Below are 27,199 nucleotides of genomic sequence, written 5' to 3'. Positions count from 1 at the left end.
CGGGATCAGCCCTGAGCACACCTGAGGAGGCAGTGAGGGTTATCTTTACCCCAATTCCCCTTTCAGCACCCCTTTTCCTCCACTGGGCATATCCCCCATGCAAACTGGAAGCAGACATCTTAGCTCTCTGCAGGCTGTTAACAGATTCCCTCCAATACCTGGCTACTAAAAAAGTATGGTCAGATCAGCAGCAGCAATGTCACCAGCATCACCTGGACTTTGTAATAAGTGCAAAGTCTCAGACCTTCCCCACCCCGACCAAATCAGAATCTGGTTTTAACAAGGCCCCAGGCGATTTGCATACAGGATAAAGTTTGAGAAGGACTGCTCTAAAGCAACAGTCTTCAGCCTTGGCTACACTTTAGAATCACCTAAGGAGCTTTTAAAAATCTAGACTTTACCCCAGACCAATTAAATCAGCCTGTCTGGGGATAGAGCCTAGGCATCAGTTACGTTTAAGCTCTCAAGGAGACTCGATGTACAGCAGGGCTGGGACCATGCTCTGAAGTGAGGGAGGAAGCGACTGCCTCTCCAAAACATATTTACATTTTCCTGTGGGACCCTGGAAGACTGACAAGACTTCAGAATGCAAAGGAATCTCAACTGGTGGAATCTGAGGGGAGGCATTGTAAGAAGGGAGAAGGAGTTACGGGAGCGGGGAGCAAGAACCCCTCGGGTCACAGCAAGGAAGCATTTGCCTTTCTGACTAATTGAAGTCGGGTTTGATCCTGAGTTTATTAAGTTACACTAAAGAGCAGCAACAAAAATTTCCTTCTATTATATCCATGAGAAAAATGACTTACCCATTCCAAGTTTACTTCCTGAGCAGGTTACTGTAATAAATAAAAACACAAGCATTTAAAATATACTCATGGGGCTGGCCCTGTGGCTGAGTGGTTAAGTTTGTGCACTCTGCTTCCGTGGCCCAGGGTTTTGCTGGTTTGGATCCTGGGTACGGACATGGCACTGCTCATCAAGTCACGTCGAGTCAGCATCCCACATAGCACAACCAGAAGGACTTACAACTAGAATATACAACTAGGTACTGGAGGGCTTTGGGGAGAAGAAGAAGAAAAAACAGAAGATTGGCAACAGATGTTAGCTCAGGTGCCAATCTTCAAAAAATAAATAAATAAATAAAATATATGTATTGCTGTATTTAAGATGGTGAGGATATAACTTAATAAATAGACAATTAATTTACACAAAGGAGTCAAGAATATACAACGGGGAAAGGAAAGTCTCTTCAGTAACTGGTGTTGGGAAAACTGGACAGCCACATGCAAAAGAATGAAACTAGACTACTATCTTACACCACACACAAAAATTAACTCAAAATAGATTAAAGATTTAAGTGTAAGATCTGAAACTATAAGACTCCTAGAAGAAAACATAGGCAGTATGCTCTTTGAAATATCTTCTTGGATATGTCTATCCAGGCAATGGAAACAAAAGAAAAAATCAACAAATGGGACTACATCAAACTGAAAAGCTTCTGTACAGCAAAGGAAACCATCAACAAATGAAAAGATAACCTACACCAAATGGAAGAAGATATTTGCAAATCATATATCCAATGAGGGGTTAAATCCAAAATATATAAAGAACTCATACATCTCAGCCAAAAAAAAACCCCAAACAACCCAATTAAAAAATGGGCAGAGGATCTGAATAGACGTTTTTCCAAAGAAGACATAAAGATGGCCAAAGGCCCATGAAAAGATGTTCAGCATCACTAATTATTAGAGAAGTGCATATCAAAACCACAATGATATATCACCTCACACCGTTAGAATGGCTACTATCAAGAAAACAAGAAAGAACAAGTGTTGCAAAGGATGTGGCGAAAAGGGGACCCTGGGAGCCAGCCCCGTGGCTGAGTGGTTAAGTTTGCTTGCTCCACTTTGGTGGCCCAGGGTTTCGCCAGTTCACATCCTGGGTGAGGACATGGCACTGCTCATCAGACCATGTTGAGGCCGCGTCCCGCACAGCACAACCAGAAGGACCTGCAACTAGAATATACAACTATCTACTGGGGGTCTTTGGGGAGAAGAAGAAGAAGAAGAAAAAAAGAAGATTGGCAGCAGATGTTAGCTCAGGTGCCAGTCTTTAAAAAAAAAAAGGTTTTTTGAGGCTGGCTCCGTGGCTAAGTGGTTAAGGTCGCGAGCTCCACTGCAGGTGGCCCAGTGTTTTGTTGGTTCGAATCCTGGGCGTGGACATGGCACTGCTCATCAAACCACACTGAGGCAGCGTCCCACATGCCACAACTAGAAGGACCCACAATGAAGAATATACAACTAGGTACTGGGGGGCTTTGGGGAGAAAAAGGAAAAAAATAAAAATCTTTAAAAAAAAAAAAGTTTCTTCAAAAAAAGAAAAGGGAACTCTGTACACTGTTGGTGGGGATGTAAATTGGTGCAGCCATTATGGAAAAGAGTACGGAGATTCCTCAAAAATTAAGAATAGAGGGGCCGGCCCCATGGCCAAATGGTTAAGTTTGCGCACTCTGCTGCAGCAGCCCAGGGTTTCTCTGGTTTGGGTCCTGGGCACGGACATGGCACCGCTCATCAGGCCACGTTGAGGTGGCATCCCATATGCCACAACTAGAAGGACTTACAACTAAGATATACAACTATGTACCAGGGGGATTTGGGGAGATAAAACAGGAAAAAAAAAGATTGGCAACAGTTGTTATATCAGGTGCCAATCTTAAAAAAAAAAAAAAATTAAGAATAGAATTACCATATGGTCCAGCTATTCCACTTCTGGGTATACATCCAAGAATATGAAAATGCTAATTTGAAAAGATATATACACTCCTATGTTCATTGCAGCATTATTTACAATAGCCAAGACTTGGAAAAAGTGCCCATTGATGGATGAATAGAAAAAGAAGATGTGGTGTGTGTGTATATATATGTATATATACATATATATATGTATGTATGTATGATGGAATACTGCTCAGCCATAAAAAAAGGTGAATGTTGCCATTTGCGACAAGATGGATGGACCTTGAGGATATTATGTTAAGTGAAATGAGTCAGACAGAGAAGGACAAATATTGTATCATTTCATTCGTATATGGAAGATAAAAGACAAAACAAAACAAAAACAAACTCACGGAAACAGACAATAGCTTGATGGTTACCAGAAGGGAAGGAGGATGGGGGGAGGGTGAAATGGGTAAAGAGAGTCAATTGTATGGTGACAGATGGAAACTAGACTTCTGGTGGTGAGCATGCTGTAGTGCAACTTCTGTAGAAGCTGAATTATAACGTTGTATACCTGAAACCTATATAATGTTATAAACCAATGTTAACTCAAACAAAGAAACAACGAAACAAAGAAAGAAGAAGAAGAAAGTGAACCAAAGAATGAATGAGAAGGAGCTTGGGTGATAAGAAGAGACACCCACTAGCAGTGTGACCGTGGGCAAGTCACTTTTCCGTGCCTCAATTTATCTATAAAGTAGTAAGAATAAGAATGCCAACCTCATAGGGTTGCTATAGGATCAATTGAGTAAATACACATAAAGCCTTTAGAGTAGTGCCTGGCACATAGCGCTCAATAAATATTAGTCATTATTATCATTTACAACATTGTCCTAATTATCAGAGTAAGGCATCACTGATATTGAAAAAAACCCTCAAAAACAAAAACAAAAAGCTTCCCCCAATGCATGGTTTTTACTAGGGAGACAGAGCAAAGTTAACTGGAGTCTAGAGCCCCAAACCCTACTAAAGTGAAGTGGCTGCAGGCTTGAGGCGGCACCTCACCAAAGGGTATTCAAGTTCCGACTAACAAGAACTTCTTGTGGCTAACAAACCAACAGAGGAATGGCTCTCTAAGAGTTGGATTGTGGGTATGGAGCAGGAGAAAGAACAAAAGATTTGTATCACTTATTTACTGGCTGTATGATCACAGGCAAACACATAAACTCATTTATTCACTCTTTTTTTTTTTAATTTAAAATATACTGGGCAACAGCTTTGTGCTAAGTACTGGGAGTTCAAGAGATTATCATTTATTAGGGGAAATACACATTCAACTCACAGTAATATGGTGTGGTAAAGATAAGAGTGATGTGGGGTCATAAAGGAGGGAGAGAGAAAACTCAGCCTATGGGGAATTGGAGAAGACATCACAGAGGAGGAGAAATCTGGGCTGATGGAGTTCCTTTGGTTGAGGCGGGGAGGAATTCCAGGCAAAGAGAAGAGTATCACATTAGCTGAGAAGCATGATGTGACATGGCGTGTTTGTGCGGCAAGGGCCGGTGCGTGTGAATGATTCCATGTGACTAGACTAGCGAATAGAGTCCTTCAGGAAGGACGCTGAGGAATGAGCCTAGGATTGTACTGTCCTAGATAGCAGCCACTTGCACATGCAGCTATTGAGCACTCAAAATGTGGCTAGTCTGACCCAGGCGTCCTATGAGCATTAACTCAACACCAGCTTTGGAAGATTTAGTACGGGGGAAAAAATGCAAAAATTTTATAGATACTATGTTGAATTTATAATATTTTGGATATATTGGGTTAGCTAAAATATGTTCTTAAATTAACTCCACCTATACCTTTTTCCCTTTTTGATGTGGCTACTAGAAAATTTAAATTTTTCATACATTGATTGCATTAAATTTCTATTGGAAAGCACAGGTATAGAAAGACACACTGGGGACAGATTGTGAGAGATCTTGAATGCCACACTCAGAGGACTGAATCTTATCTTATGGGGCAATGGAACACTTTTGAAGATTTTGAAGCATCGAAGTAACACAATCAGATCAGTGTTCTGGAATGTCAATTCTAGTAACAGTATGGAGGCTGGCGCGAGGGCAAGAGGACAAGACTGGTACAGCAGTCTAGGAGAGAGGTGGTGAGGGCCTAGGGTATAGCTGCAGCTGCAGGAATGAAGAAAAGAAGTTGGATTTAGAAACCACCATGAAGTGAACAGGACAGGACTCGGAGACAACTTAGACATGGAAGGTGAGGATGAGGGAAGCTGACTCCAGGGTTTTCAGCTCATGTACCTGAAACAAGGATGATAGGAGGAATATCAGAAACTGCAGAGGATCAGGAGTTCCTTTTGACCCCGAGGAATTGAAATAACTGGGGTACCTCCAGGTAGAGGGATCAAATTTGAAAGTGGATCTAGAGGTTAGAAGAAGGAAGTGTTATAGATAGAGATTTGGGAGCCTCTAAGCCTGAGTTTTCTCGTTTATATTTTGGAGACAATCAAATCTGTTGAACCAACCTCACTGAGTTATTTTGAGCATTCAATGAGGTTTTTGGTGGCTTTTTTTTTTTTTTTGGTGAGGAAGATTGGCCCTGAGCTAACATTTATTGCCAATATTCCTCTTTTTTTTTTTTCTCCCAAAGCCCTAGTACATAGTTGTATATCCTAGTTGTATGTCCTTGTAGTTCTGTGTGGGACGCTGCCTCAGCATGGCTTGACGAGCAGTGCTAGGTCCGTGCCCAGGATCTGAACCAGCAAACCCTGGGCCCCTGAAGGGGAGCGTGCAAACTTAACCACTACACCACTAGGCCAGCCCCTCAGTGAGATATTGAACGTGAAAACACTTGATAAATTGTAAAACATTATGCAAATATCATGAAGTATTGTTATTAATCTATCGGCTTTTCCTTCTAAGAGCTCATCCTCACCCCAAGAACCTATTCCTGTCCCTTCCCATTGGGCCATGCTTTGGGCCAGCTTGTTCTGTGGACAAGATAATGAAAAAACAAGGAATCAGAGCCTGACAGCCAAGGACAGTGAGAACACCCCCTCAAGAGGAACTGGCCTGGTTCTGTCACCAGGAGCCATCTTGAATTTTCTTGTCACCTATACATAATTGGAAATTTTAGGTTCTGGTTATAAGTAAAGGTTTCTCAGCCAATATTTATTCCTCTTCCTGTGTTTACCTGCAAAGGTCTTAGGCTTCATCATCTCTTTTCTTTTTTTTAAATTCTAAAAACATATGAAAAATATATGAGTATGCCCTGGGCAAAGTAGAAGAAGGTCCTAGAATACGGAGTAAGAGAATTGCTAATGTTTTTATGCCAGCTTTGGTGAGATGGCAGTTGCTGACAGTCATGTTTTGTGATCACAGACTGTCTGCCCACTCATATTTCCAAATCTAGCTTATGATTTATAAATTTGTTTTTTTCTCATCCTCTGACTCTTCCTCAGTCATAAGTCTGACTGTGCAAATAGAGTCAAGTCTCTTAATTTCCAGCATTCTTGGATGTCTATCATTATCTCTGAGACTATGTTAAAAATCTACCCCAAATCTCAAAGCAGACACTCATTTTAAATCTGCTTTACTGTTTAAACAGAAAGCATCTTGTCCTTTTTCTCAAGGAGAAGAGAGGGACAGGGAAGAGATGAGTGTCTCCAAATCAAATAACAATAAAGCATCCCAATTCCAACGAAGCTTGGGGGTCCCAGGGAGCCAGAATCTGCCTGCAGGATGTAGAAATTTCACACCCTCTTGGACCTTCCTACACAGCAACTAAGTGTGATTGCACTGAGCCTTCCTTCACAGATTGGGTTGAGGGTTAGTTTTAAATAAAGGGTCATAACTTGCTCTACCTGAGTATATTTTTTTTGGACAGAAAGTAAGCTTCAGTCCTGTCTCAGCAACTGGTGAGACCATCACGGTATATACATCCCCACAGGGTATCTCGGTGACATCACAGAAACTGAGGCCAGCGCTTGGGGCGCATGTGAAAATGCCTTTGGAACCATAGAGGTCAGTGCTGTAATTGGCAGAGCCCCTGGAGGCTTGCCAGTAGATCCGGATGCCATTAGGGCCCAGCCTATATAATTTCACCCCCAAAGGGCAGCAGGCACCTGAAGGATAAAAACAAACACACACCAATCACTCATTCCACCATCACATAAACATGGCCTTTATTACTGTGGGAAACAATATCAGTAACATATTCTAAATAATGCATGATAAGAGCAACATCTGAGGAGGTCCTCAAGCTCTTTCTGTGGTGGGCGACACGATTGGAAATCCATGTGTGTGGGCAGGGGCATGAATTTTTAATAGAGAACAACATGAGTCAAAAAGTTCACACTTGGCAGACACATATTATATATGACTCAAACTTTATGAGTCAAATGCATAGGATCCTGGACAAGATCCTTCATAATGCCTTAGTTTCATACGATTTTAGTAGGATTAAATTTAGATATAATTAACTGCATTCAACTTTCGTTGAAAAGACCTACTTTGCTGAACTGTCTAGCATGATGCCTGGGGAGTCGTCACTTACACAACAGGCAGGTGGCCAAGCTTTGCTGGTCCACACTTCGTCCATGCTAGCTGACTAGGTATTTTTTTTTCTTTTCTAAATTCCTTGAGCAGGCCACACCTTAGAAGGGCACCAAATGGTGGATTCCTCAGTAACTAAAATAAAGATGTCATTGTATAACAATAAAAATTAAGTTATAGATAATCAGGCTTATCTGATTTAATTTTTTTAAAAAAAGGTTTTTTTAGCTGTGAAGATCAGCAATGGGCCATATTCCCAGAACTGGATATGAGGGTGAGAGCTTAGGCAGCAAACCTGATGAAAGATAACGGGCCAAAAGAAGACATAAGCCGGCTTACGTATGCGTAGCACATTATAAGCGCTTTCACATTATCATCATTCGTATTTCTCTTATCAGTGAGGAAACAGAATCAGGGAAGATAATGCCACACAGCTTATAAGAAGCCACGTCTTTAGACTCCTAGTTGAAGACTCTGCCACCTCTGGGATGGCGAAATTCTGTTTCGAGTCTCTCATGCCATGCCCCAGGGCAGGTACAACTAATGATCAGTGTACACTTTCCTATTAAGCCTGGGAGGCATTCTCAAGAGATTTTTTTTCAAAACAGTGCTCCAAGCAGCCACTTTGGTGGACTAGAATCATGCGAGAGGAAACCTATTTGCTAACCCTGTCCCGCTTCTACCTTCCCCTGCTATTCCCTGGCGGTTCGGTCTTTGTGAAGAACAAGGCACAATACTGTCGGGAGACAGTGCTCTCTCAGCCGGTTGAAATAAGAAACCCTAGAAGGAGCCGGAGTGCTTTAGAAGAGAGAAGTACTGGTGTAATAATGAGAGAAGAAAAAAATTTAAGCCAAATAGAATGTATGATCTAAATGCTGTATGAAAACTCTGCCAGACTGAGTTATCCTGGGCTGCAGGTAGCCGTGTCCTACAAAAATCTGTCTTCCCTTCAGAAACAGTCTACCTGAACTTTGTTACCAACGGAGTTAGTTCACCAACTACCAACAGGAGCCTCCGAAGCTTTGAGGTTCTACGTCTAGAGGAAAACCAAGCATTTTAGAAAGTAACCTGAATTTATAATGTGAGCTAGGCGGAGGCGCAGCATCTCTTTAAAGGAGAAGAAAGGACTATGTCTGGATTCATAATAGTCAAAGTCCGGATTGCTGAGTTGAGAATTCACTTACTAGAGGAATAACTTTGGTAGGCACAGTCCGTAGTCAGCCCGGTGGCACTAATTGCTTTTAATGCCACTGTGTAATTGACGCCACAGGCAATGCATCCCAGGAGGCAGTGGTTCTGAGGGGTGAGACACTTAGATTGTCCAGTGCGTGAGTCCAGAACTGTCACATAGCTTTGGGCCCCGGTCCCGAGAGTCCAGCTCACATTGATTACTGATTGGGTGACCTGCGTTACTGTCAGACCAGCTGGACAGCATGGCACTTAAATGAGGAAAAAGAGAAAGAGTTGGGGATTTATTTCCATTGAGAGTTATTTGTGAAAAACAACCAAGAATTGTATTTTGCCTGTGTTTCATTCAATATCCTAAATTTCTCAAACCTTCAATTGTTTATCAAAATTTCCTTTTGTTAGGTAAAATCTCATTTCCTCTGATGCATCATTTAACATCAGCTGTATACAGTGGGTGCTTTCCCCCAGGATGCAGCGCACGGACGGGCTGTGGGTAGGTGAGGTTCCCCCCGATTTGTTTTCAGAATAAGAAAGAAATCTCAACTTTAACAATTCCAGTTGCACATTTCAAAGCACTAATTGCGTTCACCTCTTCTTGAAATATAACATTTCATAGCATTTGCAATTAAATGTATTTTGCCCTTTTCATCCATTTCATAGCACATAACTGATAGAAAATCTTGAAATATTCTTAGCCAGCTAAGAATACCACAGACAATTCTCAAATTTTCAGGGACCCATTAGATAGGACACAGGATATCTAGAATCTTCCTGTGTGTTTAGTGTTGTCTCCATTGTGCTTCTTTTTATGTTTCAACTTTTATAGTGAAAGGTGCCATCTATCATTGTATATAAGAGAAAATAATGTCCAGAGGCTTTAAGGAATTTGCTAAATTTCATTCCCACACAATGCCACGAAGCACAACCAGCTTTCTTTTATCAAGCTCTTACCCTGCATCAGCACTGTGGTAAGTGTTTGCAGCATTTAACTTAATATTCGCAACCACTTGATGAAGCCATTATCCCCTTTTTGCCAGTTAGGAAACTGAAACTCAGAAAGCATTTTTTAGAGAAAGATTTGAAAGGACTGAGCCAAAGAAATAAACAATAAACCAGCTCCTTTGGTCCCTTGTTAGTTGTTTTGGTAGATGGTGTCATGGGGAATATGAATTCAAATAAATGTTTTTGCAGAGTCAATGTGTTCCCCCTTTGATGTCAGTGTATGAATATATTAGAGTCTTGAGACTTTTGATGATATTTTTATAGAACCTGTGTCCAAATGCTAAAAGTTTTATTTTCTAAGACCAGGGCTCTTTGAAAAGCTCTGAGTTTAATGTGTTTCTATCACACTTAGGGTAGATCAAATAAGAAAGTTCTCGTCTTACAACAATTCCTAAGGATCCCACTGAAGTCAATGTTCAGGCAGGTGGTGGCTACATACCTGTTTCTAGGGGCACACTGTAGCTGGGGAGGCTCTGTCCTGCCTGTGTTTCGGCCACAGCAGTGACAGAGAAGACTGAGCCGCAGGGCAAGCCCTCGATGGTACAGGACTCTCCCGTGCTGCTGCACCGATGCAGCCCTTTCTCTCCCTGGGCAGTCACCGTGTACGTAGCATCATCATTTGTGGATCGCCAGTGCACAATAAACACGGAGAAGGCATCCCTCGTAATGTTTTTTATTTCAGGACTGCAAGGAGCTAAGAGATTTTAGGTTATTAATTGAAACAATGAGAGTGAAAAATATCACGTGTGCCATTTGGTCTAAGACTGATTTTTTTCCCTGTTACTTTCAACCATACCATGCATGTAGGACAAATTCATAGAACCTTTGTGTGGAAACCTGTTGACATTGATATATGGTATTGGGTTTCCATAGCATCGGTCTAACTGGAAAATGTGAAGGAACATTTTGAACTCCAAAAGCAAAAACAATTGAGACTAATATTTGCAGTCTTAACCTTCACAATGTGAAAACAGGCCTGTCCCCCACGGGTAGGAGGAACTGAATAGCTGAGTGACCACTCTCCCCATGGTCTCCTTTTTTGTTTTCTTTTTTTCCACTTTCCCTCTTCTGCCTCTCCTTAGTAAGACAGGGCCTCTAATGGTCCCCACAAAGAGTGGTTAATGGGAGTTAGCCTTTTTATAGTTCTTGCTGAATGCCCATCCTGAGGGACATAGCTGGGGTGAATTGTTCAGACAGCAGTGGATGAAATCATAGCTGTATCTTACCTGTGGTTATAAATTGGGAAGTACATGACATATTGCTGCCCCGGACTTCACTGAAGGAATACACTGTGATATTGTACTTGGTGTCACACTCTAGAGCTGAAAGGGTGCAAGCAGGAGCGGTGTCATTGCACTCGACCACATTGAACCCATCTACAGCCTTGGTTTCATAAAGTTCGGCACCACGGACAGGAGACCAGACAATCTCTACTCTGTCACTGGACACCAATACAGGGTTAATGTCACTAGGACAACAGGGAGCTGAAAGCAGGAGCAGAGAGAGAATGGTCAGTGCAGGAGCAATGATGTCAGAGGGGGCATTGAGTCCTGACCTCCTCGTGCCCAGAGTCTCTGCTGCTGCCCTCCTAAGTTACAGCAAGGACCTCCTACACGTCGCTCCAGCTCTGATCTTGGCCTCACACCCACTACAAAGAGGATAAATCCTCTATGCGTGACATTCAAGGTCATTACAAGCTGTAGCCGGTCTACATGCTCAGTGGTGCCTCCCTCCACCCCCTGCCACACCAAGCTCCTCAATGCTCCACCCCACATGTGCTCTCGTTTTCCTTTGCCTCAAAGACTGCCAACCCCTCTCCTGGAGTGCTGTTCCCCTCTTCTGCTTGACAAAATCATACTTAGTCTGACTGCTAGATTCCATCAGTCTTTCCAGACACTAAACCAGATAAAACTGGGGGAGATCGGAGGGGAGCAGATCTACGTGTACAATGATGTATTATTAGCAGATCTCAGAAGAGACCCTACATTACCACATGGACAAATTCTGAGAAATGCTTGACTCAGTTTGGAGTTTCTCTGGGATGCTCTTTGCCCCATCTACATTCTATTCATCCTTAAAATTCCAGTTCAAGGCCACTCCTTCTGGAAGGCCCTCCTGTGCTCTTGAGACTTTATTGATAGTTCTTACTCCAATTTCCAAAGGCGCCAATTATTTGAGTCCCTCATCCCAGCAAAATTTATTGTAATCCAGCTAGAATTGTTATTTACATAATTATAGTATAGTATTCTTATTTGTAAATGTAGTTAATTAATTTTTTTAAGGTTTTATTTTTCCTTTTTCTCCCCAAAGTCCCCCAATACATAGTTGTATATTTTTAGTTGTGGGTCCTCCTAGTTGTGGCATCTGGGACGCCGACTCAGCATGGCCTGATGAGTGGTGCCATGTCCGTGCCCAGGATCTGAACCGGCAAAACACCCGGCCACAGAAGCGGAGTGCACGAACTTAACCACTCGGCAATGGGACCGGCCCCTGTAGTCACTTAATTTCAAGTCACTTACTCTACTCATTCTTCAAAAATCAAGCATCTCCCCTATGCCTATCACACTATGATAAGCATTGAGGATGAAGAGATAAAATATAATCCCTGCCCTGTAGAAGATTCACGCCTAGTGGAAGAGAATAATAGTAACCAACAATGATGCTAGTAAAAGTATCTGCGTTGTGCTTTACCACATCCAAAGATATTTTTATGTTTGTGTTCTTGTGATTGTTTGTCTCCTTTGGTAGTGGAGTACACCAAGGGACTAGCAAGGTAGACGTCATAATCCCCATTTTGCAAATGAGTTAGTGGTTAAGTTGGGACCTAGACACAGGTTTCTCACTCCAGAGCCTCTACATCATGAAGTGTCTCTGACTTGCATCTCTGTTTCTCTGGTCTCAGAGAAAGCGAAGGGGATGGATCCCTCAGCACCCGGGAGAAGGCTGAACTGTGAGTATTTCTTGGTGGAGGGTTCAATTTTTCAAAGCAGAGTTGAACCACTACATTCTCTCCCCTCGTTTCACTCCTAAACCTTACATTCTTGATAAACTTGAGTCCATGAAGCCAAAATTCCCTAGTCTGGAAAAAATATGAGAGAAGAGATTCACTTTCCGTCCTTGACCCCAGAATGACCCCCAGGCAGTCTCTGTAAGTCAATAAGTGCAGTAGGTGATCGATTCTGCTGCTGAATTTAGTAAACTCAGAATTCCCTTTACAAGGGTCAAGTGCGACTTACCTGTAGTATAATTGAACACATCACCCAGAGGACTCTGCCCCGCCTCGTTGTAGGCAAAAACGCTAATAAAGTAAGTGAAGCCGCACTCAGATAGGAAATTGCACTGGGTGAGGGGTGTGTTGCAGTGCACTTCCAAGCCATCATCACTCTTCACAAAGGCCACATAGTGATCACCCAGATCTGCGCTGGACCAAGACACAGACAGGCGACCAGGGGGATCTTCTTGGATCATCACTCTTGCAGGTGCACAAGCAACTAGGAAATAATAAATGATAAACCGTTGTGAGAGTAACGCAAGGGATTTTCTTTGTATCTTTGCAGTTGTCCAGGATTTCAAGACAACCAAAATTGGCAAATCTGAGCTTTGTAATAGACTGAATTTGGTGCACGACACACAAAACTGTGTACCAGAAGCATTAGAAGATTTTCTTTATAGAACCAAAGACTATGATATAAGGCCCAGGCTCCTACAACAAACTCCAAAGACCTGTCCAAGTTCTCTTGTTATATGAAATATTGTTTAAAATAATAGACCATCAGAGTTTAATAGTCATTTTAAGATATGGGGATTTTCATTGTTAGAATATTTGTTGAAAGATTTGACCTCAAGCAGAGATGAAGCCAGATGGTCTGAGCGGAATAGTGAATATCCCAGAAGCTATCCATTTTAGAGATAATAGCCACCATTCATTGTGCTTTCTATTAATTAATTAATAATAATAAATCAATTAATAATAAATAATTAATTAATTCTAATTCTTCCAACAATTATCATCACCTTACAATCGAGGAAACTGAGGCCCATAGAGGTTGGGTGACTTTTCCAAGCTCACACAGCCAGCAAAGGATGGAGCTGGGTGTTTCTGAGGGCTTGTGTTCCAAACTTCCGTAGCATAGGAAGTTCTAACATGCACTGAGTGACAGAACACATTCTTATTCCCATGACTTCCTTCAGGGAGAGTCTTAGAGAGTTAAGATACCAGATGCTATGGACAAGGAACAAATAAATAGTATGTGCAAACCAACGAGGCATTCTCACGTCCTAAAATTTATCTCACGCAATACATGCTAGACTATGTCAGAAACAGGCACAGATCACTTTGGTTAATACTGCCTGCATTTCTGTGTTAAGGCAATGCCAGGATCAGCATAGAATAAAGCCTCCTGAAGGAATGAATTCAAATAAAGGTCATTCTTTCAAGCTCTAAGCTTTTAAACATTTAGTCATCTCTAATGGGAACCATCCTAAGACATATGACACAATTCTGGGATCCAGGAAACACATAATACTTTCTAAACATAGTTCTTTTATTGATAAACCAAGGTCGTTTCCCTGATCATGATTGATTGTGTTCTCCACAAACCACGGTGGTGCCTCTTGGACTGATAAGTGTGCAGGACTATTTCAGTGGCACTTTACCTTGCCTGCACATTAGAATCAACTAAGGAGCTTTTACAAACTATTCATATCCAGACTCCATTCCCAGCAACTGCAATTTAATTGGTCTTTAGGTGAGGCCTGGGTATCGGGATTTTAGAAAAGCTCCCCAGATGCCCTTAATGTGCGTCCAAGATTGAGAAACACTGATGGTTCTTTTCTGTATTAAATGACTAACTTGGAACCGCTGTGCTTTTGAAAATATATTTATCTCTTCCCTCAACTCAGCTATCCCATCCTCATAACCATTTCTAATGTACCGTTCGCATTAAGTTAAAGTTGTCAAAAGAGAAGCTGAATCACTAAGTTTGTTACCAGGGACCTTAATTTAACATATCTATAAGGAACTGTGGATCTTGGGGTTAGCTGTACTTTTTCCCTGTGAAATACAGTGCATCAGCTTGGTGACGGCTCTTTTCCATTGTGCTCAGAAGCCTCTTAAACTTAGAATGACATAATTCTGACTGTTGGATAAACTGGGCATTATCGTAATTATCTTCACTTTCTTTGGCTTAGTGGAGTGAAATCAGGCAAACTTGGGCTTGAATCCCAGCTCTACCACTTACTATTGGTGTGCCCTTGGGAAAATTATTTCACTTCTTTGAGCTAGGATTTTCTTATAGGAAAAAAAAGATAGTAGCTTCTACCTCACTGAGTTGTCATGAAAATTAACAAAATAATGTATTTATAGTGCCTAGTACATAGTAGGTCTTCACTGATTGTTAGTTTCCATCACCAAAACACATAGATATTTCTTTTTTTTCTTTTGAGGAAGATTAGCCCTGAGCTAACATCTGCCACCAATCCTCCTCTTTTTGCTGAGGAAGACTGGCCCTGAGCTAACATCCATGCCCGTCTCCCTCTACTTTATATGTGGGACGCCTACCACAGCATGGCTTTTGCCAAGCGGTGCCATGTCCATACCCGGGATCTGAACCTGTGAACCCTGGGCCGCCGAAGCGGAACGTGAGAACTTAACTGCTGTGCCACCAGGCCGGCCCCGGGGTATTTCTGAATAGAGGAATAAACCTTCACATATGTAAGTCCTTATCTTTCTGGTAAGAATGAAAATAGGAAGATGTCTAAACACATATTCAGAACTATAGCCATCTCATTTATCTTAAAAAATAGCTCCCACTAAACCCTAGGCCTGTGAAACACGATGTAAAGAAGAGGCTGCTATCTGTACCGCACAGTTAGAGCTGTGGATAACTCAAACGGGGTCTTCAAAGTTTTACAGCTTTACAAATGAAACAGAAGATAAACTAATTAATGAAAGACCTGGAATAGGAGCCAGGCCTCCTAATTTTCAAAGAAGTGCTTTTTCCAGTGCACAATATCTAGTTTCACTATCAACACTGTTCAAAGTCATCAGAATGTCCAACTCAATGCTTTCATTTAGACCAGGCTTTCATTTTCACTTCTTCCAGAGTGTTCTGGAACATTGTTGGGTGATTATTTGTTTCCCTTATGGCAGCCGCTTTGGCTCACCAGCCCCGCATTGATCTCACTCTTGTTTACATACCGGTCTTCAGGGTCACTGCTGAAGCTGACTTGCTGGATCCAGCATCATTACTTGCTAAAACTGAAATCAGGTACTCAGTTCCACACTGGAGAGAGGAGATGATGCAGGAACTGAAAGTCGTACTACAGCTCAGCTCCGAAGAGTCGCTCAAAGCCATCACAGTATAGTTGAAAGCTCCTTCCGTCGGTGCCCATGAAACGGATGCCTTCAGAGCCCCACTATCAAAAGAGACTTGAATATTGGCAGGAGCACGAGGACCTACATTTTTGAGAAACAATTAAGATTTTGCAGCAGCCTCAGGAATCCAAGTAAGATTTGGCCTGACAACGTTGCAGAGATTGGAGATGAGGTACCCCAGTAGTAGGATAATTGCAAATGTTCAGAGCATAAAATTGGGATTTAAGGTACCTGGAAACTGGTGACATATCTGCCATTAACTATGCAAACTCACAACTATCTATGTGACATTGGTCATGTTATTTAATCTTTTTATTATTTAATTTTTTTCATCTTTAAAATGGATCCAATAAGATCAACCCCAAGGTGCTCAATAAGCATATTTTGAATGAATGAATGAGTGAATGTACAACTTGACAAGTGATGGAAATAATTAAATGAAATAATAAATGTGAGGGGCTAAAAGGGCCATGTGGGAATGTGATTATGAAGTGGTGGGTCAAATAGTCTCTCTATTATCAATTGATGGAGCTAAACAGATCAACTTCAACAATATGCCGTCTTTACTTTTGGAAACCTGCTACGACTTTTTCTGTAAGAGCTTTTAGGTCATAATCATTTCTAGAAGAGCAAACTCTCATTCCACTCTAAATCAAAATCAAAAGTAAGGAAGGAAAGTATCAAGTGTGATGATCACATATTAAGGCAGTCTTACTAGTGTCTCCAAAATGCTTCCCTCTACATTCTCAAAAACATGCCTTCCTTTCTTCAGCCTTATCTCCCTGAAGAAGCTGGAGGGGTGTTCTCCTGGGCTGGAGAGAGGAGAAGTTGGCCTCAGTTCTCTGGAATCTGAGCTATAAGAAGGCCCATCTGGCAGGCCTCATAGAACTTCTAGGAAAGCTTGTGAGTAGAGAACAGCACGCTCTGGACACACATGGGGGTAAACAGGGAGGACCCTGCTTGAGAATACAGGGACTCAACTCATCCTCTGCAAGGCGGCCACCTGCCATGTTTCTCCTGCCAACCATCTCGACAGGACTCTTCCCCTGCTTCGTGGTCAGCTTGTCTCCAGAGGCAAACCTGCTCTGGGGTTCTGCCGAGCCCGAGGCTGGGAAAGGTAGCCGTAGTGTTTTAGGACAACCTGCTTTGCCCACATGGGGCGTGGAAGAACCAGGAAAAATAAGCAGGGAAGTAGGAGACTGTTATGGGCTGAATCAGTCCCCTCAAAATTCCTGTGTTGCAGTCCTAACCCCTAGGACCTCAGAGTGTGATCTTATCTGGAAATAGGGTCTCAGCAGATGCAAATAGTTAAGATGAGATCATTAGGGTGGGCCTTAATCCAATACAGCTGATGTCCTTATAAAAAGATGAAATTTGGGCCCAGGCATACACGCACCGGTGGAACGCCATGTGAATGTGAAGACGGCCATCTGCAAGCCAAGGAGAGATGCCCGGAACAGATCCTTTCCCACAACCCTCAGAAGGAACCAGCCCTGCCGATACCTTGATGTCATACTTCTAGCCTCCAAAATTTTCTGTGAGACAAATTTCTATTGTTTAAGCCACACACCTTGTGGTACTCTGTTGCGGAATCCCTAGCAAACTAATATAGAGGCTAAATCTAAACTCTCTGAAACTTTTTTTTTTTAAGCAAGATTAGCCCTGAGCTAACTCCTACCAATCCTCCTTTTTTTGCTGAGGAAGACTGGCCCTGAGCTAACATCCATGCCCATCTTCCTCTACTTTATATGTAGGATGTCTCCACAGCATGGCTTTTCCCAAGCGGTGCCATGTCTGCACCTGGGATCTGAACCAGCGAACCCGGGGCCGCCAAAGCAGAGCGTGCGCACTTAACCACTGTGCCACTGGGCCGGGCCCTCTCTGAAACTTTTTAAAACATAGGAAACAAATACAGAGAAAGGCTCTAAGAAGAGTTGTCTCTAGGAGGTGGTTCTCCCTGCCCCCTAGGCTGATGCAGATGCTCCTCCTGTGCCACTCTGCGCCTGTGCGTCCTGCTATCAAAGCACTTGATACACAGGAGTGAAACCATTGATTTACACACTGGTCTCTCCTAGGACACAATCAGGTCTTTGAGTGTAAGGTCATGCTTTATTTAATTTTGTATCGTCATCAGCTAAACTACATGCAGCACACAGTGGGCCCTCAATAAATGTTTGTGGAAAGAAGGAATGAATGAATGAATGCCTGGAAAAGACCCAGTGAGATTGGTTTGTCTCAGATACCCTGACTCACCAGGTGCATTATGACTCACCTTAGGGCCACTTTTTCGCTCTAAAGAAGTCTTATAAAAGGCAAACCCTTCCCTTCTCCCTGATTTCCTGCCTTGACCCACTGGCAATGGGGCTTCCACTTCCTTCCAAACTTAGGGAATGGTGGAGAGAACATTTCTGGTTTCTTTCCACCCTTTCTTTGGTCCTCCCCAAGGGATGAAACAGTTCATCTGTTGGTGAGTCTGGCATCTATTAGGCCATATTGTCAGTGAATGGCTTACTCTGCCTCAAGAGAAGAAAAAAATCTCTCTCCTTCTCTTTCTCTCCCTCTCATTCTTTTGGGTCACTCCAGCAGCTCAGTGTGGGCTTCCAGTTATCACACAGTAGGATGCCCTGGTTGGGGTATCCCTGCGATGGGGTTGATGAGAGATCATATACCATGCTCTGGCTTCTCAGCCTACAACTGTGGGAGAGGTGATGGAAAGCCCCATGTTGGCCTCAGGCCTAAGTGGAGGCCTTGGGAAGTGTTTCTGAAACACTGCTTGCCGCCACAGCATAAAGTACCTATAACAACAGGAACTTTGTTTTGTTTGCTGCTGTATCTATAGTACAATGCCTGCTCAAAGTTGGCACACACTTATTAAACGCCTCCTGAATAAATGAATTCCTGTTTGTCCCAATTCTTTACTATTGGTCTGAACCCAGGAAGGGACAAGGGGTGCCTGTAAACCTAACAAGAGTCGTCTCCCGCTGTGTGATATTGAACGTGTGCTGAGATGAAGTTGGGTATCAGAGGGGGAGTGCTGTGCTCCGTGTATTCTGAGCAGCATCTCTTTATATATGCAGTAAGCATTCAAACGACTGAGGAGGAATCGTCAAAGCACTATTAATAAACTCATAATAAATTTAAATAGCTGCTGCCAGCTGCTCTGTACTTATCACTTAACACGGCTCTTGATGGCTACAACGCACAGCCCCTCTCATGAATCAAAAGGGAGATTGTTTGGGGCTGAGCCCAGAAGTCCTTACTGGTTCTCTGATTGCAGGTGGAGTCATCCCCAGGGGTTCCATTGGCATTCCATGCATAGGCCTTTATGGTGTAGAGAGTCCCAGAGTCTAAACTGGTGAATGTCAAGGAGGTGTTTGTGGTATTCTCTTTCCATATTCGCCCCAAACCGTTGGCTCGCATAACGGACACAGAGAATCCAATTGCCATATATACAGCTTCCCACTGCACAAGGATAGAGTCAGGACTGGGAGAGCTCACTTCCAGAATTGGTGCTGCCAACACTACAAAGACAAAAACACACGCATTTGTGTTATGAAAGCCCAACAGAGGATAATTCATATTTAGGAATAAGTAATTTGAGGTTGATTATCCATATTATGAAATAATTATTTGCTTTACAAAAGGATTCATGGCAGAGTCCCATTAAATAATTGCTATCTAAACCTATATTAATTATAAATGACTCGGCAGAGGGATGGGGAACAGAGAAACTCTAATATTAGGCATTAATTTCAAGTGGAGGTTGGTAAGAAATTCGATAAAACATCCCCGTAATCATAATACAAGTCAATGGGGGAAATGATGGTTTATACTGTTTTAATGTGCATACAACTTTTCAGAAATATGCCTAAGTACAACTTTATCAATTCAATGTAAGTAATGCCGATGACAAATTCCAAATGTTTTTACTTAAACAAGTCAAAGTGCAGCGAAATCCCTTTGTGTTCTTTTTTTTTTTTTTTTTTTTTAGGAAGATTAGCCCTGAGCTAACGTCTATGGCCAATCCTCCTCTTTTTGCTGAGGAAGACTGGCCCTCAGCTAACCTCCATGGCCATCTTCCTCTGCTCTATACATGGGACGCCTACCACAGCATGGTTTTTGCCAAGCGGTGCCATGTCTGCACCTGGGATCCCGGCCGGCGAACCCCGGGCCGCCGAGAAGCGGAACAAGCGAACTTAACCGCTGCGCCATGAGGCTGGCCCTCCCTTTGGGTTCTTTCTTTAGCATGGTCTTAATGGATACCTAAGGTTAGAAACAGAAATCCCTTTTTCAGAGATTTAAAAGGAGGGATGCTATCAAAGATGCCCAGAAATGGGTTTTATTTTCCAGCACATCTGGAATTTAAATATCCCTCTCCTCCACAGATATCTGAATTCCCAAAAAAACATTATCTGGCTTCCACTCCTGGGCCCTGAATCATAGGCACTCTCATGACACAAAATTACTTGACACATGTGCAGCCTCAGTGAAACTAATCCAAGTCACAAGCAATCGCTCAACAGAGGATGAGCATCCGCTACCTGTCTTTGCCTGCTTTGGAGGGGATGCCTGGCTTCTCCCAGCGGCACTGATGGATCTCACGGTGATTTGGTACAAGGTCGCAGCCTTCAGCCCCGTCACCGTGCCTGGGGAACTGGCCACCATGGTTTCAATGACAGTGTCCCCATCTTTGGCGGTGAGGAGGTAACTGGTGGCCCCTGGCACCGTAGCCCATTCCACGGTGATACTGTTGCTGATTTTTGAATATGCCTGATCAATGGTGGGTATTTCAGGAGCTGAAAGAGATTTTGAAGCTATACATTAGCTAAGATACCTATCAGGATTACTTTTTTCATTTTACTTTTCAAACTAAATTATTCTCGTGGCATCCTTCAGACATAAACTTTGCCCTTATTTTCCAGATCAAGCAAAAACAGAGAAAAAGAAAGGCAAAGCTACACTCTAGAAGAGAGCCAAAAAACTCAAACCTCTCATTCAGGATGAGATTTCAAAGGCTTTTCCCAGTTGCCTCCAGGATAATTTGCATTTTTTGTATTTTTAAAAGAGTTAAACAAGAATGGAGAGTGATTGTGGGAAAGAACTCTGAGAGGAGGGAGAGAGTAATTGAGGGGCTTCATGCCAGAGGATTCTACTCTGTTTTGGCATTCTGTGAATTTCCCAATCTGCTTTGCCCTCAGCTCCCCCCCCCCCCCCCCCCCCCCCCCCCCCCCCCCCCCCCCCCCCCCCACCGCCCCATGAATCCGCTCCACTGCCTCCACGAGGGTCCTCTGCCACAGTGGCTGCGGTGTCCATCTCATGCACATTTCCCAAGTGTTGTTTAATCTAATGGAGGAAGAGGGAGAAGCGAGTTCTTTGTTTTATAATTGCTCCGTTGTACTTTCTTTCATATTATCACAGTGAAACCATTTTCAGATCCTTCTACATAAAATAAAAATAAACTTTATTCCCCCTTTGTCTATCAAAACATCTTCCCCAGCATAAGAATGTGATGCTGTGGCCCCCTCCTCATCTGGGCCTGGCCATGGTTTGCCAGAGGGGTACGGATGCTTATGTCATGAGTTACACAAAGCATTCCCACGCTTTGGATGTGCAGTAGGAGATACAGCATGGTAATCAGATTTACTACTTTACAAAAATCCACAGACACAAAAATGCCCTGGGTGTTAGAGATCCAAGTGAAAGAAAAGGTCAAACAAAAATAGCTGCGTTTTAGGTTTGAAACTGGCACTTGGCCTTTTTTAATGTACTGCATTTGCTGGGTAAAATCACTCTATGCCAAATTCAAAACTAAAGGGCGAAATAAAACTATAGAGCAAAGAGGAGAGAGAGTAAATACAGACTGACTGTGTGATTTGCCAGCATCAGCTCCCTCCCCCGGCAAACCCCCACCTGCCCAGTCCCTAAGCGCCTGATACAGACAACCTTCTCTTTCTGGCCCGATAGCCCAGAGAGTTGGCTTTAGCGGCATCTCAGAAATAGCCATGCTGCAAGAATGAACAAAGTCTCCACTGTGCACTGGCCAGACATTCCTTGAACATCACCCAGGACTGTCTGCTTTGCCATTGAAAGGAAACTACGATGGTTGTATATGCTGGGGAAAAGTTGCAGGCCTGCTCATCTTAGCCATGTGCCAGCAGAAGCTGACTCTGCAGGAAGAACTGATGTCCCCTCTCCCTTCTGCAGGATAGAAAGCCCCACTAGGGGCTCCCATTTCATCCTTCCCACATACTCATCGATTTTCTGCCCACCCCCCCTGAGTTATTTATCCTGCGTTGTGCGCCTTCTCTCCTCTAACTTCGTGGTGGCTTTCAACTCCTTCTGTTTCCTTTGGCCCCATGGTTCATCTTATCTCCATGTTAGCCAGTCCTGCTCATTAGAATGGGCTAACTTCCTGGAAAAATGACAACCGAGCTAGCCATTGACACAGGAGGCCTGACAGTGCATCCATGGGAGTGGTTTGAAAGGCATGTAAAAGGCTAGCATGACACAGACGATCTCCTCACAAGCCTGCCAAGGGGCCTGAGGATTCCACCAAACTCCACCAAACTGAGCTGGGAGAGGCACATTTGCCTGGAAGGAGTAATACATGAAGCCAGGATCAGCAGGATGAACCACGGGGCTTCAGGGACTCTGGGTTTGAGCCCTGGCTCTGCTGTTTATTTTTGTGTGTGAACGTGTACAAGTCATTTAACGTCTTCTAGTCTTGGTTTTCTCCCTTGAGAAGTCGAAATTAATAATACCTACATCTTAGGATTTACTTTGAAATGTAAAATACCTAGATTTTAGGATGGTTTTAAAGATTAAGCGAAGTACTACTGTATGTAAGGGGACTTTGAAAGGTAGGAAGGGTCGCTATTTGTGTGTGTGAACCAGGATGAGCAAGTTTTGGGTTTGGAAAAGCCAGACCACACGGCACTGCTATGCAGGGTGCCAGGGAATGTGTGATTCTGGGGAATCTGGGGGGAGCACAGACTGGGCAGACAGATGGCCCGTTTTACACTCGGTACTAGGGCAGAATCTGACCACTAACTGCAATGAAAGAAGATCCACACCTCTGGACTATGTTTCCCTTAAAGAGACGAGAAGCTTGAGTGGGCTGTGTGAGGCTCCATAAATTAGCAGAAGTTCTTCACTCTTTTTTAGTTCTGTGTTTGGCCCACTTACCGCTTTGATGAAAGAGAAAACTTTATTCCCTAGATGTGCAGTCAATCACTTTGATCAGACAAAAGCGAAACTGTTTGATTCTCAGCATCTGTGCATTCTACCAACTCAGAGATCTAAATTAGCCTATGTGGCCCCAGTGGCCAGACACAGAAAAACAGCCAAAACAGAGCCGAAAGAGAATCTAAACACACACACTCAAAATGAAACCTCCTACGCAGTTCAGTATTCCCCCAACCCCAGCCATATCTGCAGATGATTCATTCAAAGATTCCCAGTGGGTGCCTGAAACCTTGGATAGTACCGGACCCCATATATACTGTTTTTTCCTATACATACATACCTATGATAAAGTTTAATTTATAAATTAGGCACGGTAAGAGGTTAACTACAACCACTAATAAAATAGAACAATTATAGGTAATCTTGGTTCCACATCTGCGGATTCAACCAACCCCAGATGGAAATGCCTAGGATAGTTGCATCTGTACCGAACATGTACAGACTTCTTTTCTTGTTAATATTTCCTAAACAATACAGTATAACAATGACTGTCATACCATTCACATTGTATTAGGTATTATAAGTAATCTAGAGATGATTTAATGTATATGGGAGGATGTGTGTAGGTTATATGCAAATACTATGTCTTTTTAAATAAGAGAGTTGAGCATTCGCAGATTTTGGTATCAGCAGGGATCCTGGAACCAATCCCCCTCGGATACTGAGGGATGATTGTGCTGTAATAAAAGTTACCATAGATCTTAGCCACCTCAGCATCTGATTTTTTTTCTTTCTCCAGTAAGTCAAGAACTTTCGCCTTTTCACTTAAAGGAAGCAATTTACAGCTTCTCTTTGGCATATCCAAATTGCCAGCACCACTACTCTTGTGTTTTAGGGCCATTAATAAGTAAAATAAGGGTTAATTAAGCATGAGCACTGCCATGTAGTGACAGTCCATCTGATAACCCAGATAGCTACTAAGTGACTAACAGAGGGTAACACATAGAGTGTGGATATGCTGGACAAAGGGATGATTCACTACCCGGGCAGGACAGAGTGGGACAGCATGACTGCATCATGCTACTTAGAACAGCGTGCAAATTGAAACTCATGAACTGTTTATTTCTGAATATTCCATTTAATATTTTTGGACTATGGTTGACTGCGGGTAACTGAAACCGTGGAAAACAAAACCTCAGATAAGGGGGGACTGGTGTATCCATAAAACACATCCTGGAAAAAACCAACAACAACAACACATCCCTGGGCTGGCTCCCTGGTGTAGTGGTTAAGGTCATGCACTCAGCTTCCACGGCCCAGGGTTCGCAGGTTCGGATCCCAGGCAGGGACCTACACACCATTCATCAGGCCATGCTGTGGCAGCATCCCATATACAAGGTAGAGGAAGATTGGCATGGATGTTAGCTCAGGAACCATCTTCCTCAAGCAAAAATAAGAAGATTGGCAACAGATGTTAGCTCATGGCCAACCTTCCTCACAAAAAAAACACCCCACATCTCATCTATCGACAAGCCAGGATGAATCAATGAACAGCACCATCAGTGTCTGAGCCGACCAACTCTTTCTTTTGAATAGTGTGAATAGTGTGAGACTAAAAAGATGCCCATTCTGAAGGCTCAGCATGTTCTGGGTATCCTGGGACCTTTTTTTTCTCCCCAAAGCCCCAGTACATAGTTGTATACTCTAGTTGTATGTCCTTCTAGTTCTTCTATGTGGGACACCGCCTCAGCACGGCTTGAGGAGCAGTGCTAGGTTAGGTCCCAGGATCCAGACCAGTGAACCCTGGGCCACCCAAGCAGAGCAGACGAACTTAACCACTTGGCCACGTGGCTGGCCTAGGACCTTCCAAGAGAAAACAGAGCTAGATTTTGTCTATCCAAAGACCACTTATAAAACAAAAATCACTTCGTACATGGCCAAATAGTCCTTCTCATAGCTTCCTGGTCAATCCTGAAGGTTTCTCAAGAATAAGATAAGTAAATAAGAACAAAGCATGAAATAATAATTTTTAAAAACCGGGGGCCAGCTCCGTGGCTGAGTGGTTAAGTTGGTGCGCTCCGCTGCGGCGGCCCAGGGTTCGGATCCTGGGCGCGGACACGGCAGCGGTCCTCAGCCCACAACCAGAAGCACCTGCAACTGAGACATACAACTATGTATGGCGGGGGGGGGGGGGGGGAGGGGTGTTTGGGAAATAAAGCAGGGGAAAAAAAAGATTGGCAACAGTTGTTAGCCCAGGTGCCAATCCTTAAAAAAAAAAAGGAAGATTGGCAACAGTTGTTAGCCTAGTGCCAATCTTTAAAAAAAAAAAAATTTTTTTAAACCTATGGTATATGCATGGATTTTATGGCTCAGCCATATATCTATATCAATTTTTAAAAATTGTATTATTTACACTTTCTTTTCTGTGGTAGAGACAAAATAATAAGTAAAAATTGTTCTTATTTATGTTAAATTGCTATGAGAGTTTGTTGGTGATATAATCGATATTATATGGCTCCTCCAGATAATCTAAATCCCTTTGAACATAAATTTCCATTCTGGAGACTTAGCTTTCTAGAATGTAGGAGCTAGAAGAGGCCTCTAGAGAAATTACCCTTGCCTTCAGTCATTTATCCAAGAAAGATGGAAATAAATTCTTTTTAAAAGAAAGCCTTTGTCCAGCTCTGAATTATCATTGTCTATATTTTAAGGATGCAATATTAGAAGTGTAAAATCCTTTTTTTTATTAAAGTAGAGATTCTCGAAATTTTAATCAAAAATGTTTCTAGTTTTCTCCTCTAATTCCTCAGAAGACAAATAAGAAAATTTAAATAAATTAGATTCTTCACTATTTATGACTAAAATTTTGTTTCTTTGACTGGAACAATGATCATTGTAATATTTTACTAATGGCTAACTGTATTTGAGAAAATTCCTGATTACATGACTCTGTACATCTCAGCACTCAATGAGAATATCACACAAGTACTTAAATCTTTTAAGTTTAATCCATGTATTTGTCTCACCAGTTACACTCACAGTGTGAGCGCTCAGAAAATGCTGAATATTTTTCCTGGTATAGCCTTTATATTTCAGGGCAGCCCAAGAATTAACAGTGGAAATTAAAATCAAATCTGGGGAGGGAAAACTTGCATTTCAGAAAATTTTACCTGTTTTTGCTGAAGCAACCTGAAAAGGAAAGTTTAGAAAATTAGAACGGTAAATAAAAACACCATTTGGGGAAATGTAAAACAGAAATCAGAGCAATAACCAATTTATCACAACATTTTTATACGTAATGTGAGCAATCTTTCAATCCATACAGAACATTTATTTGCACAAGTCATTTCCCAACACTCAAATCTACCACAAAGCAAACCTAAATAGAAGTTCGAGGCTGGAGGCAGATCACGTTACTATTTCATTTTTCTCCCTGAATCTGTCTATTGAACTAAGTCAGTAGCTGCTGACAGATTTTTCAGAAATCTTTGTTCTTAAAATATAATGATGATCTTGTTTTCGTTCTCTAGTAAATCGCATTAAATTTCAAACACGCAAACATATACTATCTTGGCACGATCCAAAATATTTTGATTTCTATCTCCCCACGCTGTAGGCCCTCAAAAAAAGAGAAAGATAGTAACTATGTCTTTTCCCCCCCTCAATAGTTGCAGGTGGGTCAGAATGGTGAACTCACCATTTTAAGACAGATAAGACTGAATCCGATCAAAGACAAACATTTCTTGGGTCCACCAGCCATCCTGTTGGACATCGCACTCACATGGCACACAACAGAGTGATCAATGTCCTCTTTGGTCCCCAGGAGGGCAGCACTGTTGGTCGCTGGGATGTGGGGCTGTGATGCTGCGAACAGACCCTGGGAAGTGGCTCCTCCCCTTTGCTGTGGAGCTGATCAGTAACTTGGGGCACCTGGAGACCGGCAGGGACAAGTATTGCAAAGACTGAAAAAAAGAAGAGAGTTGAAGAAAGCCATGCCAAGTGGACCCCGAAGTTACTGTAACCTGGGTTTCAAGGTAATATGTAGAATGCTCTCCTTTTGTTCTAAATAAAAATTTTACAAAGCTGTATAGAAAATTGTTGATATGGTGGAATGATCATTTAAAACTTGGGGATCCTGACCAGCTTTATTTATTCTTTTTCAC

At 42.6% G+C, this 27,199-nt stretch overlaps 1 protein-coding gene across 1 annotated transcript in view; it reads right to left on the bottom strand.

The window, feature by feature from the left end:
- Positions 1-26,796, bottom strand: part of FNDC7 (fibronectin type III domain containing 7) — a 29,684-nt gene extending 2,888 nt beyond the window's left edge. Inside the window, exons 1-11 of the mRNA XM_046645115.1 lie at positions 26,734-26,796; positions 26,207-26,225; positions 20,393-20,647; positions 19,112-19,372; positions 15,675-15,932; positions 12,712-12,966; positions 10,702-10,959; positions 9,915-10,169; positions 8,470-8,724; positions 6,595-6,855; positions 804-833 (exon numbers count right to left, since the gene is read on the bottom strand). Coding sequence (XP_046501071.1) covers positions 804-833; positions 6,595-6,855; positions 8,470-8,724; positions 9,915-10,169; positions 10,702-10,959; positions 12,712-12,966; positions 15,675-15,932; positions 19,112-19,372; positions 20,393-20,647; positions 26,207-26,225; positions 26,734-26,796 — 2,170 coding nt within the window. The remainder of the gene's footprint in view (positions 1-803; positions 834-6,594; positions 6,856-8,469; positions 8,725-9,914; positions 10,170-10,701; positions 10,960-12,711; positions 12,967-15,674; positions 15,933-19,111; positions 19,373-20,392; positions 20,648-26,206; positions 26,226-26,733) is intronic.
- Positions 26,797-27,199: the final 403 nt, after the last annotated feature.

The sequence above is a fragment of the Equus quagga genome, chromosome 18, assembly GCF_021613505.1.
Source record: "Equus quagga isolate Etosha38 chromosome 18, UCLA_HA_Equagga_1.0, whole genome shotgun sequence".
In the NCBI taxonomy this organism is placed as follows: domain Eukaryota; kingdom Metazoa; phylum Chordata; class Mammalia; order Perissodactyla; family Equidae; genus Equus; species Equus quagga.
The sequence above is the reverse complement of the archived record's forward strand: the minus strand, read 5'-3'. Positions and strand labels throughout refer to the sequence as shown.